At 26.4% G+C, this 15,500-nt stretch overlaps 1 protein-coding gene across 4 annotated transcripts in view; it reads left to right on the top strand.

Moving 5' to 3' along the window:
• LOC145832747 (uncharacterized) overlaps positions 1 to 15,500 on the top strand; it is a 41,667-nt gene that overhangs the window by 12,677 nt on the left and 13,490 nt on the right. For 2 of the 4 annotated variants that reach the window (XM_082940082.1, XM_082940081.1), the window contains exons 4-7: positions 5,541 to 5,634; positions 8,167 to 9,814; positions 10,172 to 10,657; positions 15,182 to 15,294. In XM_082940082.1, the coding sequence (XP_082796208.1) occupies positions 5,541 to 5,634; positions 8,167 to 9,814; positions 10,172 to 10,657; positions 15,182 to 15,294 (2,341 nt within the window). The remainder of the gene's footprint in view (positions 1 to 5,540; positions 5,635 to 8,166; positions 9,815 to 10,171; positions 10,658 to 15,181; positions 15,295 to 15,500) is intronic. The other 2 variants (XM_082940084.1, XM_082940083.1) reach the window with 1 other exon arrangement.

The following is a 15,500-nucleotide window of genomic DNA, read 5'->3' as shown; positions in this document are numbered from 1 at the left end:
TTTTTAACTACATATATTCATAACAAAATGTATAAAAAGTTTAGTTTTAAGTTTAAGCCTAATATTTATTACTTTTCTAGTGCTTTTTCTTCACTTCTAATACTTTTTCAAATCTTAAAAATCTAAATGACAAAGTCATAGACTGAAGCATTGTTTTTGTATAAATTTTATTAAAAAATAAATTCTTAGTAATTAACTTTTTTATTTTTCATAGAAAACAGTTTGTCTAATTAGTACTCAATCATGTCAAAGATAAGGAAGTGGAATGATAGTTAATCAATAAATAATTATAGCATATAGTGTTAGGGGTGCGAAATCAAATTAATAGACTTTAGGGGTGCGGGGCATTAAAAAGGTTGGGAACCACTGCTCTATGGCCATAAACGGAAAAAGTTTTAAAACAATTGCTAAAAAAAATAAAGTGGAAGGTATATTTTTAGTGAAATACTCTGAATTTACTTTTTTATTAGCTTCTTCCATTAAGAGCTTATAAAGTGTCTAATTTTGGTCAATTATATCTCAAAAGTTACTTTAAATTTTGTAAACGGTAAAAACAACTAATAGCTTAGTTTCTATGAGAAAACAAAGATCAAAATTTTTTTAAAGACGATTTTGTACCCCTAAACCCTTAACAGATATTTTAAGGCCATGTTGGGGGTAAGCTATGTTTTTTATAAGTTGCTCATATTAAAGAGTTTATTCTAAGCTTTAAGATGCTTTTTATCGTTTTAAAAAATTCAAATTATTTTTTGAGCTATGACCAGTCAAAGTCGCGCAGCATAGTAGGTTTCCTATGGGAAGGGAAAACTAAAACAGCGAAAAAAGACTATTTTATTTAAAATATATCTCCTACATTTTTAAGCAATCTTCTTCAAACTTTCACAGTCTAATCTTTATACAATTACAAAAAAAAAACGTTACTTTTGAATTTAAAAAAAATTAAGTGAAAATATATATTTTTTGAAAAAAAAAAAAAAAAATTTTTTTTTCATAAAATTTTTATTTTTTCAAATTAACGTTTTTTTCTTTTAATATAAGGAACATTTCCTAAAAATTTGAAGAAGATTGCTCAAAAAATGAAGGAGAAGATAGAATTTTAGTGATTTGAAAATTTCTGAGAAAATTGACCCTAAGAAATTTGTGGTCCATACGTTTGTATCGTAAACTTTTTACTTTAAAATATCTCAAAAGTTAAATGATATTTTTGAATTCTATAAAAACTAGCTTGTAGTTTGTACTTAAAGCTTTCATATAAAAGCCAAAGTTAATTTTTGAAAAAAAGTGTTTAACCCCCCCCCCCCCCCCTTATGGCTTTAATACCTTCTGAATTTTAATTTGAAGTTAATTTAAGTTAATTATATAAAAATACATATATATGGACACAAGTTCCGAATAAATATAATAAAAAAAGAAATATTAGTTCTGAAAAAGATTGTATTAGCGGCTTTTAAGTAGCTAAAAATTAAAAGTTTTTATGAAGTAAATGTATTTTATCTAAAATCTGAATAAATTAAATTATTTTTGGCTGAAAAGAAGTCTAATTGTACACAGCTAAAGTGGTTTAAAACTAAGTCAAGGTTCAAATGAAAATATGCTGCTACTATTGAAGCAGATTGAAAAGTTTTCACTATGTAATTAGAGCTTTTTGCTTATAGCTATTTAGAAACTATTACTGTTTTTTATCACTACTATTAGTATAGCTTAGTTAGCTTTGTTTTGATAACTATACAATATGGTTTGTTTTATTTAAGTGAGTTATTCAACTATTTAATAAATCTTTAAGTTGCGTAGTGTTTAAGATACCTTTTATCACTGGTTGTTTTTTAAAAAGTTATACGTCTGAATTTTTTAAAGATGTTAAATGTTTTGAGCGAATTTAGATGATTAACATTAAAAACTAACCATATAAATTAAAATATCTTGTTTAATTTTAATTATTTTTAAGTACTTTTACATGTTAGAAAAAGGTTAAGGTTTTGATAAAAAAGGTATTTGTGACTTTTGAGTTTACATTTTGTTGTTTGTACTAATTGTATTTTCGTTTTTTATTTAATTTGTGAAACTGTAGTTCTTTGTACAGCATTAAGTTTGTATTTTCTTAAATATAAATTTATATAGCTATTATTGTTTTTAAATATTTTGCAGTCTTTAACCAGGTTTTTATATCATTTTTACCTAAAAGATTATACAAACAAAAAGTTTTTAATGTCATGATCAAGTTATTGTTAATGAATTTCTTGTATAACTGTTTAAAGACTTGATTTACCCTATTTAACATGGTACTGTTACATTATGGTATAACTTAATCTATGAGTTATAAATAAGTTACACATTTATATAAAAGTTTTTTAGAAATAACTATTGTACTTTATAACTATTTGGTTACAAAATTAGTTATTATTATAGTTATTTATGCTGCATACAAAAAATACCTAAACTTTTAATTTTTAACTTTAAAGTACTTTACTCGGTTTAGGTTATTGTTTTAAACTAAAAATTAATCGAAAAATTGTTAACAATAGAAATATTTTGTGAGATAGTTTTTTTTTAAATATATTGAAACGATAGAATAGTTTTTATTTTTCCATAGCTCCGGCTTTTTTAAGTTTCTTTTTGTAAGCTTTAAGTTTGTTATTGTTTTAATTATTTTTAGTAAAATTTTTTATTTAGTAGGTTCTGTTAGATTTGTCTTATCATTTACTGGTAAAATTTTAGTCTTAAAGAATTTGTTAAGAATATAGTTTTTCGGCTACAACTTAATAGATTGAAAAAAAAACTTTTAGTTAGGCTAGTTTTAAACAACTATAGCTAGTTTGTGATGACTCAAGCTATTTTTGCTTTAAAAAGTTGCAACTCCATATTCGACCAAGAACTAGAAGTAGAAAAAAAATCAAAATTTTTAATAAAAATAATTTTAGACAGAATTATATTTCATTTAAATAAAATTTAAAAAATCTACTAGAGCAAAAGTTATCAAGTTTTAACTATACTAGCATTCTATTTTTTTTTTTGCATAACATCATCTTTAAAGAATATCTATTTTTTACTTAAAAAGTAGTAGACTTATTTATATATTATGTTTCATTTTCAAAAGTTTACAGTTGACTGCAAATAAAAGTTTTTCGGCTTTTTATTTATACTGTATAGGTATAAAAAAGTGCTTCAAATTTAATTAAACACATAAAATAAATTTATCTTTAACCCCGAAAAAATATTTTTGCACTGCAAGTGCTTTTTTATGACGCATTGATCAATGAAAGGTGTAACTAATTTGACAGGTGAAAAGATAAGAATATCCGAATTATGCTTCCTTCTTTTGTCAATTATAAAGTTTGATAAATATTTATTACAATATTTTACCATTTTGTAATCAACTCTTAATTTTTTAGTTTTAATTGAAATTTAAGTTTACATACATGGTTTAACTTTTGAATTTATGAATTTTTTTTTATAGTATACAAATTTTAATTTATTTTATTTTTCATATAAGTATGACTTATAATTATATAGTGTATAATTGTATTTGTTAGTTTAAAATATAACTAAAGATATAGTATATAGATTATAAAGTAACTTATATAAAATTAATGATTACTATGTGTAGTCAATAAAATTTACTGTGATCCATATACTATGTATTACTTTTTCTTCAAATGTTTAAGTTTGTTATATACATTAATAAGTTTTAACAGTACTTATATAGGGCTAGCATTGTTTAAATGAAAATGTTTAGTTAAAAAGAGTCAAAAAGATGTCATATTAAATATGTAAAAGTATATTTCCAGCATCTATCACAACTTATGTCATTTCAGTACTATATTTCAAAGATATTTTACTAGGTCCATCTTTAATTTCTAACACTGACTAACATCTTTGTTGACAAATTGATGCAACTATTGTTTTATGGTAAGATTACGACTTATAAACTTATGTTACTGAATAAAATTTTATTATTAAACAGGGTTGCCATAAAACCTGGACAAACCTGGAATTTTGAACTAAGAATATTAAAAAACCTCAAATTTTAAACAGTTTTCACATGGATAATGATGAAATATTTATTAAACTCGAAAACTCTTCCATAAGAAACGTATTATTTTTGTATATGTTATAACTTTATTTATTACAAAACACATTTAAAGTAGCATTACAGTATCTTTTCGACATCTTTACACTGTTTGAGACAGTTAATCTTAAATTTAATTTTGTTCTACAAATACACAAGAAAACTTATATTTGAAAAACCTGGAAGAAATGCAAAAAACCTTAAAAAAAATCAAATAGCTAGGCGAACCTGATTGAAAATTATTAGTAATTAGAAAATATATCATGATTGCCACCGCCTCAGGCTAACTCACTGTGTTATAAAGAAGTACTTTTTTTTCTACGGTTAGTATCAACCATGGTGTCATACACATTCTGCGACTTTTCGAAGCTATAAAGTTGTTGAGTTATCCAATTTTGTTACAAAAAAAAACATTGTTTTTTTTTTTTGCTTACGCAGAGTGTACAAGTATGAAAATTTTAAGACCTTGTATGTATTGTAATGTTCATATATGTGTTTTATTACAAAGACAAACTTTCAATACAGACAGTTAACGCCTTTTGAAATAAGCCCATATTAAACTTAAAGCTTAAGTTTTCGATATGTCAAATATGCTTTTAATTTATATTACTTCATATTTTTCGGCGAATATTTAAAATTTAGTTTTCTGGTTACAGAGTGTATTCAAAATCGTTGTAACAAATCATTATTGGTTTAGCTTTTATCATGAAATAGACAAACTTGTTCTTGTTTATTAATAAATATCATGTTGAAGATTTTTGAACTCTTTAAAACTAGAAAATATAGTTATTGTACTATTATGAGAAAAGTTGCATAATATATACTAAATTGCACCTTTAGTGTGTATACTAGATTATATTTACGGAAAATATCTGTTAAGTTTTGAGTATTTTTACCTTTTAAGTTATTGAAGCACTGCTATTTATCTTTTTTTATATATTAGTTTATACTAAAGTTGATTTAAAATGTTATAATTTTTCAAACTTGAAACATTTTTTGTAGTAGTAAATTTTATTATTAAACAGTTGATTATAATAATAATTAAGCAGAATTTCAATAAGCGTTTAATAAAGGTCATTTGAAAACTGTTAATAAACAAAACAAAAAATACTTTTATACCAGTTGAATAAAAAAACATTCTTTTTCATTTACAGTTTACGTAGTGTAGAAAACTTTATTTCTTTAAGCTTGAATCGTTTCTAAAACTTACTGTAAAATTACATCATTCTTTTGTGACCTTGAATTTTTTTGTTGTATGTGCAAAGAAATTTATCAACATTTTTTAAGGTAATATATATGATTATTGTAATATATTCCTAAATGAACTTTAAAAACACTGTAGTTTATACATAACTTTTTATACTACTAAATCCACTTTTTTTTTGTAGATTTTGTGCTGATTAAATTTGCAAATTATTTATTATTTTACTTGTAAGAATATTTTTTTAGTAATAATCAAATTCTACTTACACAGAGTAAGTTCTGATGACAATTATGAAAAAGGTAATAGTAGTCACTTCCAGAACTCATTTGATCGAAAAACGAAAGGATTAGATCTTGAAGGAAAGGTTATCTGCATTTTTAAAATACAAAGCTCTAGTTTTATTGTGAACAGTTTAACCTACTGTTTATAGACTAAACAACTAGAAATAGTACAGGGTTGCCATACACTTAGGCTAGTTTATTATTTTACAAAAAATAATTTAAGATGAACTCTTTTTACTTGAAGTTATATATTTTCAAGATTTTAACTACTTTTGTTAATGTTGTGACTTTTTAAGTATTCAATTTTTAAATACACTCAGGCTAGTTTGACGTAACTCAGGCGATATTTTGGTCATTCAGACTGAGTTTTTTCGTCTTAAGTAATGACAACCCTGGTAATAAAATTAATTTGGTGTGACCTAAATTTAAAATATAAAAAATTCAACTACTTAATTGTTTTTACTAATCATTTGTTTTGATGATACATTCATTTTGTTTTATTTTAAAATAATAATAGTACTTAATCTCTTTATACTTCAATCAATATTAACTTTTCCACAAATATATAATTTGTTGAATATAAAGTTAAGACTTCTGTAAGGCCAATATCTTGGGGGCACGTAAGCAATAGATAACTATGCAGTAGCAAAGATCCACTATGCTGTAAAATCAAATATTTTTGAAGGTAGATTTTATTTTTAGTTGTAAGTTTTTCTTTTATTATAAATTTTTACGACATGGTATTAAAATAAGTGTAAAAAACTACCTTCTAAGCATTGAAATAAATATTGATTGCTTAATAAATCATATATTGAAGTGTTTAGAATAAGTTTTTTTTTTAATAAAATAAATTACCTTAATTTTAGTATTACAGGGTTTAAAATCAGTTTTTTAATTGTTTACCTTTGTAAACGTTTCTATAAGAAAATAAATTTAAATTTTTTTTAATAACTTTTGCTTAAATCTATAATAACTTATAATATGAAATTTTTACTATTTATAAGAACCTCATGTTTTTAATACTTAAATAAAATTTTGTAAGTTTAGGCTCGTAAAGAATTTTTTAATTCTTAAATGAGTAAGATTTTTATCAAATAAAAACAACATGACTCATGTATATCTCTGTAGTTAAATAAAAAATAATTACTAAAAGACTTGTTGACATGAAACATAATTGTTTCTTAATACTTACTGGTCGTTTAAAGTTTTATTGCTATTCAATAAATTTATATGATTATAAACTTGTTTCTAAAAACCTAAAAATGTTCATAAAATTTTATGCTTGTTTTGATACGAGTTATATTTAAGAAATTTCCATTAAATAAATCTTATGATGGCTCTAAAAATTTCCATTCGTATAAAATACTTGCACCTGTGCATGAGCTGTTGTTGAGTTTAGAAAAAAGTGATAAGTTGATCGATTTTCATGCTCTTTTCTTTTTTTCTGCAAACCCAAGCAGCATTTGGAATTTTTGCTGCTGCATGCATATAACTGTATTAGACGTTGTGATTTGTTTTTTGTAATTTTAAGCTTAAACACAAATACTGATTTCTAGGAATGTATTTTGATACATTGTTGCATTCTTTTAGCTTAGTTATTGTTAATGTATTAAATATTAAAACACTATAAAAATATTTTTAGGTATTAATCTGATTGGAGAAGTTTGTAGATCAATTAACTTTATATAAACAGTTTGCTTTTTGTTTTGGTCACTTTAATATTACATGCTTTTACCGTCCTTTTTTTATCACTACTTTAAGCCAAAATTTAAAAAAATAGATAGTTGGCAATTTTAAAGTGCTTTGATTTTATTAGACTATAAAACATAGTAACATAACATTTTTATGAATATAAAAATGATATGAAAACATAGAATACTCCTATTTTATCAAAAAAGAAAGTACACTCCTACTTAATAAAAAACTATTAATAGTGAAGCTTTCTTTATCAGCTAATTAAAAGTTTTCAAGTTATGTTTTTAAGATTTATTTTTAAAATCATCCTACGGCTTTTAATTTAAGTCATTTCAACAACTTTAGACTAATTCTATATATTGAAAAACAAGTATATAACATTTATTAAATGGAAAATTTTGCTTTAACAGAGAAAGATTGTTTTAATACCTTAGTCTAAGCTTTAAAAGTTTTATTAAAAACTTATAACACGATATATATAATATAATTAGCTAATTTTTAATAGTAATAGGATAATTGTTTTTGGAAATTTTACAGCATATAATACTTCAAATACAAACAAAAAAAATTATAAAGTACTTCCAAGTTTCAAACTGTATTATAAATCTATAAGATTTTTTTGTAGTTTTTAAATAGGTTATAAATGCTTTTATTACTTCATATATACCTTTATTTGATTTTACCGGTTATGAAGTCTTAGTTGTAAATAACCCGTAATAAAAATTATTATTTTAATTTCAAGAAATTTTTACATTTCTAAAAGCCATGAAATATGTTATAAATTTATAGTTTTATTTATTTAAGCGGTGCGATAAAGTATGTTAATATTCGTCGTATGTAAAGAATAAGCATCTGATTAAATGTTTAAGGTTTTCCAAAGCAATTTAAGAAGTTTAATAACTTACAATTCGTGTACACAGGTTATGAATGGAAACGACTCGGAAAGTGAATCACCGCTTCGACAGCCGTCAAAGAGAAGAATTCACAATTCCAATAGATCGTCTGCTTCTACTTCCAAACTATCTGTGCCTAGAGGTTCCGAATCACAAAGACGAAAACACAGAGAAGCGATGGGTCATACAGATTCAAATGACCAAGATACAGATGTTGGAGCTAATTCTTTAAAGAACAGTGTTCCTCCTTCATATGACTCACTGGGAAGGTCTTCTAGCTCTTCCAGTAAGGCTCAAAGGAATTTAGATAAAATAAAAAGAAGCAACGATGGTAGTAATTCTTCCAAAACTAGCTCCCGAAGTCGTAGAAGATCAACTAGTTCTAACAAAATTAGTCGTTCTCAATCTTTGCCCAGAAGTCGAAACAATAAATTAGGCCAAATTAAGAACGCTGAAGTACAACATAACAAAGAAAAATCTGATACTGTAAAAAAACGCTCTAGCTCTGTAAAACCGATTAAGTCAAGAAATAAGGTTTCCAGTGAAAGTAAATCACAATCAGGTGATAATTTGTCTGTTCGAAAAATAGAGCCTTCTGAAAGTGCTGTTGCAATTGAAAGTAAAGGAGATCCTGTTAATTCAAGAAATAGTTCAAGTAAATTGTACAAAGAAAAACTTGTAGGGTTGAAGTCAAAAGCGTCAACTGAAACAAGTATAGCCACAACCTCACTTCCAGATCAATCAAATAAGGAAGTCCAAGAAAGTGAAACACCAAACAAAAGTATTCTAAATGATCAAATAAAGTCTGAAATGAATCCTGAAATGCTTCAAAAGTTTCGTGATTTTCTCCACCAACAAAACGCTGAAATTCATCAAAAGACGACTGTTGCGTCATCAATTCCAACGAACGCTTCTTCATTGTCTTCTTCTTTATCTGGGAACACAAACATACCCGCTGACATCGCTCATCAGCTGTATCTCTCTTACTTAAGTGCCTATTACGCAGGAGCAACGGGTGTTTGGCCACCACCGGCGCCACCAGCTTATATAATGCCACAACAAGCAAGAAACCCTGGCACTCAATTTCCCTACTTTCAGTCATCGTACAACTACGCATCAGAGCTTAACAAAATCAACCCTCAACAGCATCTGAACTACCCATATTTGCAGACAAGTTTTAATCAAGACCAACCAGATCCTTCTCATGCTACGACTCAAAATGTCGAACTGGTAAACTCTACTATTAAGTCTCCAGTGAGTTGCCCTGATGACTATTCACCTAGCCCAGCTGTAGCTAATCAAAATAACCAATCTTCTCTTCCCAGTAGAAGAAGATACTCACTTGAACGCGCTTGCCAATCTGATTCTAGATCCTCCCAGTGTGAAGACGATATGTCGAACAGTAACAACACTGTTGCAACAGGAAACAGCATGTCAGACGTTTCAGTTCATTCGAACCCAAACAGGTCAAGTGAAGTTACTGTTTCTAGTACTTCAAAAGGTCGATTTGTTTACGTTCGTAGTCGACAAAACAGCTGTTCCAGTAGCAAAAAGTCTTTGACTGCTGACGATGCTCATAGTCTTGCACCTTCAAACAAATCCTCGCAGTCTTCCAAGTCTTCGTCTAACAACAAAGCATCAGCAGCACAACAATCTCCTGGAGAACGACCACCAGGTAAGGACGTTAAAGTAAGCAGTCACAATCAAAGCGCTTCTAATAGTTTATATTTTGCTTCGTCAATTCACTATAAAAATACACAGAAAAACGCACAAAATAATTCATTTTCACCACCGCCTTTACCTTTACCACCAACAGATCACCCTGCTTTATTAAAAACCGACTCAAGCATGCCATCGAACGATAACATTCCACTTATAACAGATTCAAATGAATCTGATTCATTGCATGATAATACCACCCGAGGCCCTGAAACGACGAGCCTTGAGAAAAATGTAATTAGCACTTCATATACTAACATTAATTCATATGATATAAAAGTAGAACATCAAAATGTAACTGAATCGCCCGCAGATTTTGAATCTCTACCACCTCCGCCGGCTGAAACCCCTTCTGATGTAGATGACTTGCCCATATCGAAGCACGCTGCACCGTTAGCAACCGTCGACGATGACCAAATGTCTCACGTCAGTGTTGACAGCAACGCGCTTTCTATTATCGACATGGTTGGCAATTTGCCTCAAAACGTGCTGAAGCGTGGCGTGCCGCGAAATGACGGCTTATCAGATACAGATGACTCCAAAGCTGCACTGACCCGTCAAGAAGTCGCTGTCGAAAAGCATGACTTGCCCGCGAAGCCGCTTGTTAACGACGTAGCGTCAGATCAACTATCAGAACCGAGAACGCCTGCTTTCGATGCTCAAATTTCAACTGACGAGGAATCGAGCAACAACTTGTCTGCTGTTCCCCCTCCCACATACCAGGACTCCATCGCGGATTCGGCAACCGAAGTTGAAGACGACACGGTCAAGTCGATTAAGGATATCGCTCATTCATCCGGTAATTTTAGTTTTTTGTAAAAAGTTTAATTGTAATTTTATATAATAAATACTTGTATTGTTCTTTAATATTTTATTTTGCACAACTACTTGATTTCGTAATCAAGATAATCATGTATCATGGATATTGAAACCATGTATTATACATAACCAAAAAAAAACAATATGAAGTATGACTATGTTGTTTTTTAAACTTGAAGAAGATTGCGCTTGAACAAAAAGCTTAGATTATTTATGATTACAAAAGCTTTTTTTTCTTACAATAAATTATTTTTTGTGATATTTTTTTCTCTAGTCATTTTAACATCTAAAACTTGACGACAATGAGTACATTGTTTGATGAAGTTTTTTTAAACTAATTTTTATCTAGTTTTGCATATTCGTAACACAACATGTTTTTTGTATTTTGGTTTTGCATGTTACACAAATTGTGCAATTTACTTACATAAAAATTCTAGTTTTTGAATTACCACATTCACGTGTAATTAAAATAGTTGAGAATTAAGATAGCAAAGCTAACATATATTTAATGGCTTACGATCATTCTTTAAAAAAAATGAATGCAGTCTTTCAGTACACATAGTAAAATTAGTGGTTAAATAACAATAGTATAATAATAACATAGAATTTATATTTTTGAGATTTGTTGATTTTCACATTTAAAAAAGTAAAAATCGCTATAATAGCTTTAACATTATCTCTACGGTTAAGTTTACTCTATATTATACCAAAGACTTGTAGTTTTCAACTAATTAAATGTTTGTTAATAAACACAATCATAAAAAATCTAAAATACTAACTGTTGACAACTTTTGCTTAAAAACAAAATAAACAATACAAGCTCGTAGGAATACAACAAAGACAAATTGAAAAGTACTAAATTTACAAAAAAAATTAAAGACGTTTCTTTATACTATAACTAGTATAGTTATATGCGAAAAAAATGTTTCCAATAGTAACATTTAAATACGTTTCTTTCTTTAAATATAAACACAAATGTATAAAAAATATGTTGTGTAACTACAATAATTTATATTAGTTACAGAAAGTATTTAAAAATAACGAACTTATGTATAATACTAATTAACAAACATCAATTGATAAAATTCGACTGTAGTGTAAAACTTTATAGAATATCAACAAGTTACTCATAATGTTTGAAATACTTATAATTTTTAACTGTTTTATCAAAATGAAACCATCATCAAAAAAAATCAACTATTTTGTATTAAGACTGAAGCACTTATCAAAATTAAAAATGTTTGTCTAATAAATAATAATAAATAATGTCTAAGATTAAACTAATATCTATATTATAGCATCATACGATCTACCATACTTGATATTTTATTTTAACATGCTATTTGGTTTGGTCTAGTATATAAACAACATTTTCATGAATAATATTAAAAAATAAACTATATTGTGTATACTTAAACTATGACAGTTAGCTATATTCTAAATGTTTTAGAATTAGACAAAGTGCAAATGATAATTTAAGCTGACGGTAAAAATAACTATCCCCTGATTTTATATGCGAGATAGAAAAATTAAAGCACTGTTCTTATTTATTACATAAACTTTCAATTTCCTCTTGTACTAGTTTATTTCATTGTGTTTTAGTTTTTATTAAATTGTTAGTTACTTTTAAGGTTTTAATATTTTTTTTGTAGAAAACACATAGTTGATAAGTACTTAAGTTTTTAGAACTGCGTATGACTGTGGTAGTTATAGCAAGGGGAAAACGTATTGTTTTTAATAAATTGTGTGTTATTTAAGTCTTAAACACACTAATTGTTATTTTATCAAATTTAATATATTTCATTGATTTAGTTTTTGCTTTTCGTTAAATTATAGACTGAAGAATGTCTGGATGTATTTTGTACCGAAACGTTTTGAGAATGATGTATAAGTCTATTCTTAAAACTACTAAGTTTTAAATTTTCAATTAAACAGAAACTTGAAGTCTAGTATCATTTAAAAATGCCTAAAAAATAATTAAATAAAAAAGAACTTTGATCAATATAGTAATAGTTTGACTGTTATTTTCTGATTATTACACTTAAAGCCTTAGGAAAAGGAAACTTTGTTTTTTTAACAAAATAATCTTGTTTTGTAGGGTTTTTTCGCAGCTAATAGAGATATTGTCTCGCTTAACAAGTTACTGAAAATTAAAGTACCTTTTGAGATATAAAGGGCCAAAGTTCGCGACTTAAATAGGTTCCTTACATAATTCACAAACTAAAAAGGGTGAAAAATAACTATTTAGTTAAAATCAATCTTTCCAACATTTTTAGATAAATCTTCTTCAAATTTTTGTAGTTTATTGTTAACTATTTTTTCAAACTGCTACTTGCAAGTTTTAGTGAAAAAAATTTTCTTTACATTAACGGTGATTTTTGTGGATTTTTAGACCAAAACTTTATTTTTAAGTTTTTTCAAAACTCCAACATGTCATTTTTTAAGAAATGTTTTAAAAGTTTAATTTTTTAGCTCCAAAAATAGAAAAGTACATAGAATTTTAGTCTTTTTTCAAATATTAGAGAGAATTTATATAGAAAGAATTGTTAACACTGTTCCAATCAGAACCTTTAAAGAGTTGTCTATATTTGAAGAGTTTGTTTAAGTTTTTACATTCTTTAAAAACTAAATTATAATTTGTATTTTTAACCTTTATATAAAAACTGATTGAATTTTCGTGAAACAAATATTTTGATCTTCCTTATGGCTTTAATAATATATTTTTAAGTTAAGTAAAAAAAATCTTTTAAAAATCTACTTTTTTCATGCATATTGTATTGAGCTATTAAAGTGAAATTAGTTTCCAATCGAAAGTATTGCATGTTATCATAAACATAAGTTTTAAGTACATTTCATAGTTTACACTGATTTGCTTCAAATTTTTCTCAGTTTGAAGTTTGCTACATAAAGTTTTTTCTAATTTTGGTCAGTAAAATGTTTTGATTAAAGTTTTATTTTAAACTGAAATATGTTTATAACTTTTTCTTTTTATAGAAGGTAGAATTTAATTGATTGTTCATTATTTGTTTGTGTTTTCATTCAATCGTAATGAAATTACTGTATTGAATATACTAGTTTATGCATCCTTCAAGTTTAAAGTTGTATGAATATAATTGAAATGGTATAAAAATAGTATCAATTAAATTTTATAACATAGTTTTACAACCCATACCAATTTTTTTTTTAAGTTGCATTTTTTCCACCGTTAATTTAAAAATATGTTCAAATTTTATATTATGAAAAAGCTTAATAGATTAACTTTAATTATTTTCACAGAAATTTTAATACAATGTAGACATTTGGTCATATATGGTTTAACTAGCTTGAAATCTTTTTCGTGTTTTGAAATAAATAAATAAAGTTTTTTGTAAAAATAGTCTGCCTGGCCAAAGTTTTACTTCTCTTCACTTTTAATGCATACCATTGTGTTTTATCGGGAGAATGTAAAAATAGAACTTCAACACTCCTTTTAATTATCTGTAACACCTTAAGTTTTTATCTGTCATTTTGATTACTTTGAATTTAAAAAGAAGCAAGTTACTAAAGTATGTATCAGTTTTTCCTTGAACTTAAGCTTAAAATTGTTCAATATCAACTGTTTATTGTATAAATAAGTAATTATTCACGCACTAAAACACTGCATCGTGTTGTTTTTGATGCGCGTTAAAATGATTTGTTTTTATTTTCTTGAGTTGAAGTTTATTTGATTTTTCGTCTCATCGCTGTTGTGTTAAAAAAGCAAATTACTCGTGCATCAATGTTTGCGTCAGGTTTTGCTAATTGCTGTTTTTTGTTTTTTACCCGCTAATTATCTTAATCCTTGGCACTAATTTGAGCCTTCCGATTTTAAATCTTTTTCTTCGATTTGAACTTTTCGGTTACATCGCAAACTTTGTTTTGAATATACTCTCAGTTTTATTTGGCCTGTAAACTCTCATTGATTTTTGTATGCTGCTTCATTACTACAAACAAATTATGTAACAATTCATAAAGATTTTATCACAACATATTTGCTTAATATACAAGTACTAAATCACCTAACACTAACTGTAATTACGTTTTTCATGGTTACATGACTATCCAAATTCCGACAGTTCAACTTTAAAAAAATATTTAAGAGACTATATCTCAAAAAGCAATTTAAATAATAAAAATATACATATGAAGGTCTTATTAATATCTACAACCCATTTTTTTCTTTTACGCAAAGCTTTTAATATTGTTTAAGATATTTTGAAACTACTAAAAAATAACTATATTTTAACACTTGTTTAAGCCATATCTCAAAAAATATTTTAAGTTTTGCTAAAAGGATATAGCGGCTTGTAGATAATAGTGATAAGACCTACATACGTGTTTTTAACTTTTTTCTAATATACATACTTTTTGAGTTTTTGCAAATTTTACTTTAACTTTATATATATTAATATATTAGTAATTTAAATATAATAATATAAACAAGTATTAAGAAATTAGTTAACAACAACAACTAAATTTTTTCAAGGTGCAATTGGATGTGCAGCTACCAGCCAGAACTCTTTAAATGGTGAATTAGAAAAACCATCAGATAAAGATTCAAGCTTAAAGGATAGTAATTATCATGCATCTCCTGAAAAAGTCAGTTTTGTTTCATTTTATACGGTTCTTGTGGCTCTTTTAAACACTTTAATTAATTTAGAAATATAATTTTTTTTAAAGACTTACTTTCCAAACTTTCTTTGATTAGTTTTGATAATAGATTCTGAATAGTTTTCGAAAAAATTGATTCTAGTTCTTTGTGACTATTTGAAAACTATGATATATCTATATAGTTATGTTAACAT

This window comes from Thalia democratica, chromosome 3 (genome assembly GCF_965202585.1).
Source record: "Thalia democratica chromosome 3, ktThaDemo2.hap1.1, whole genome shotgun sequence".
Taxonomy (NCBI): domain Eukaryota; kingdom Metazoa; phylum Chordata; class Thaliacea; order Salpida; family Salpidae; genus Thalia; species Thalia democratica.
Note: the sequence above shows the minus strand (reverse complement) of the source record. Positions and strands in the feature narration are given on the sequence as shown.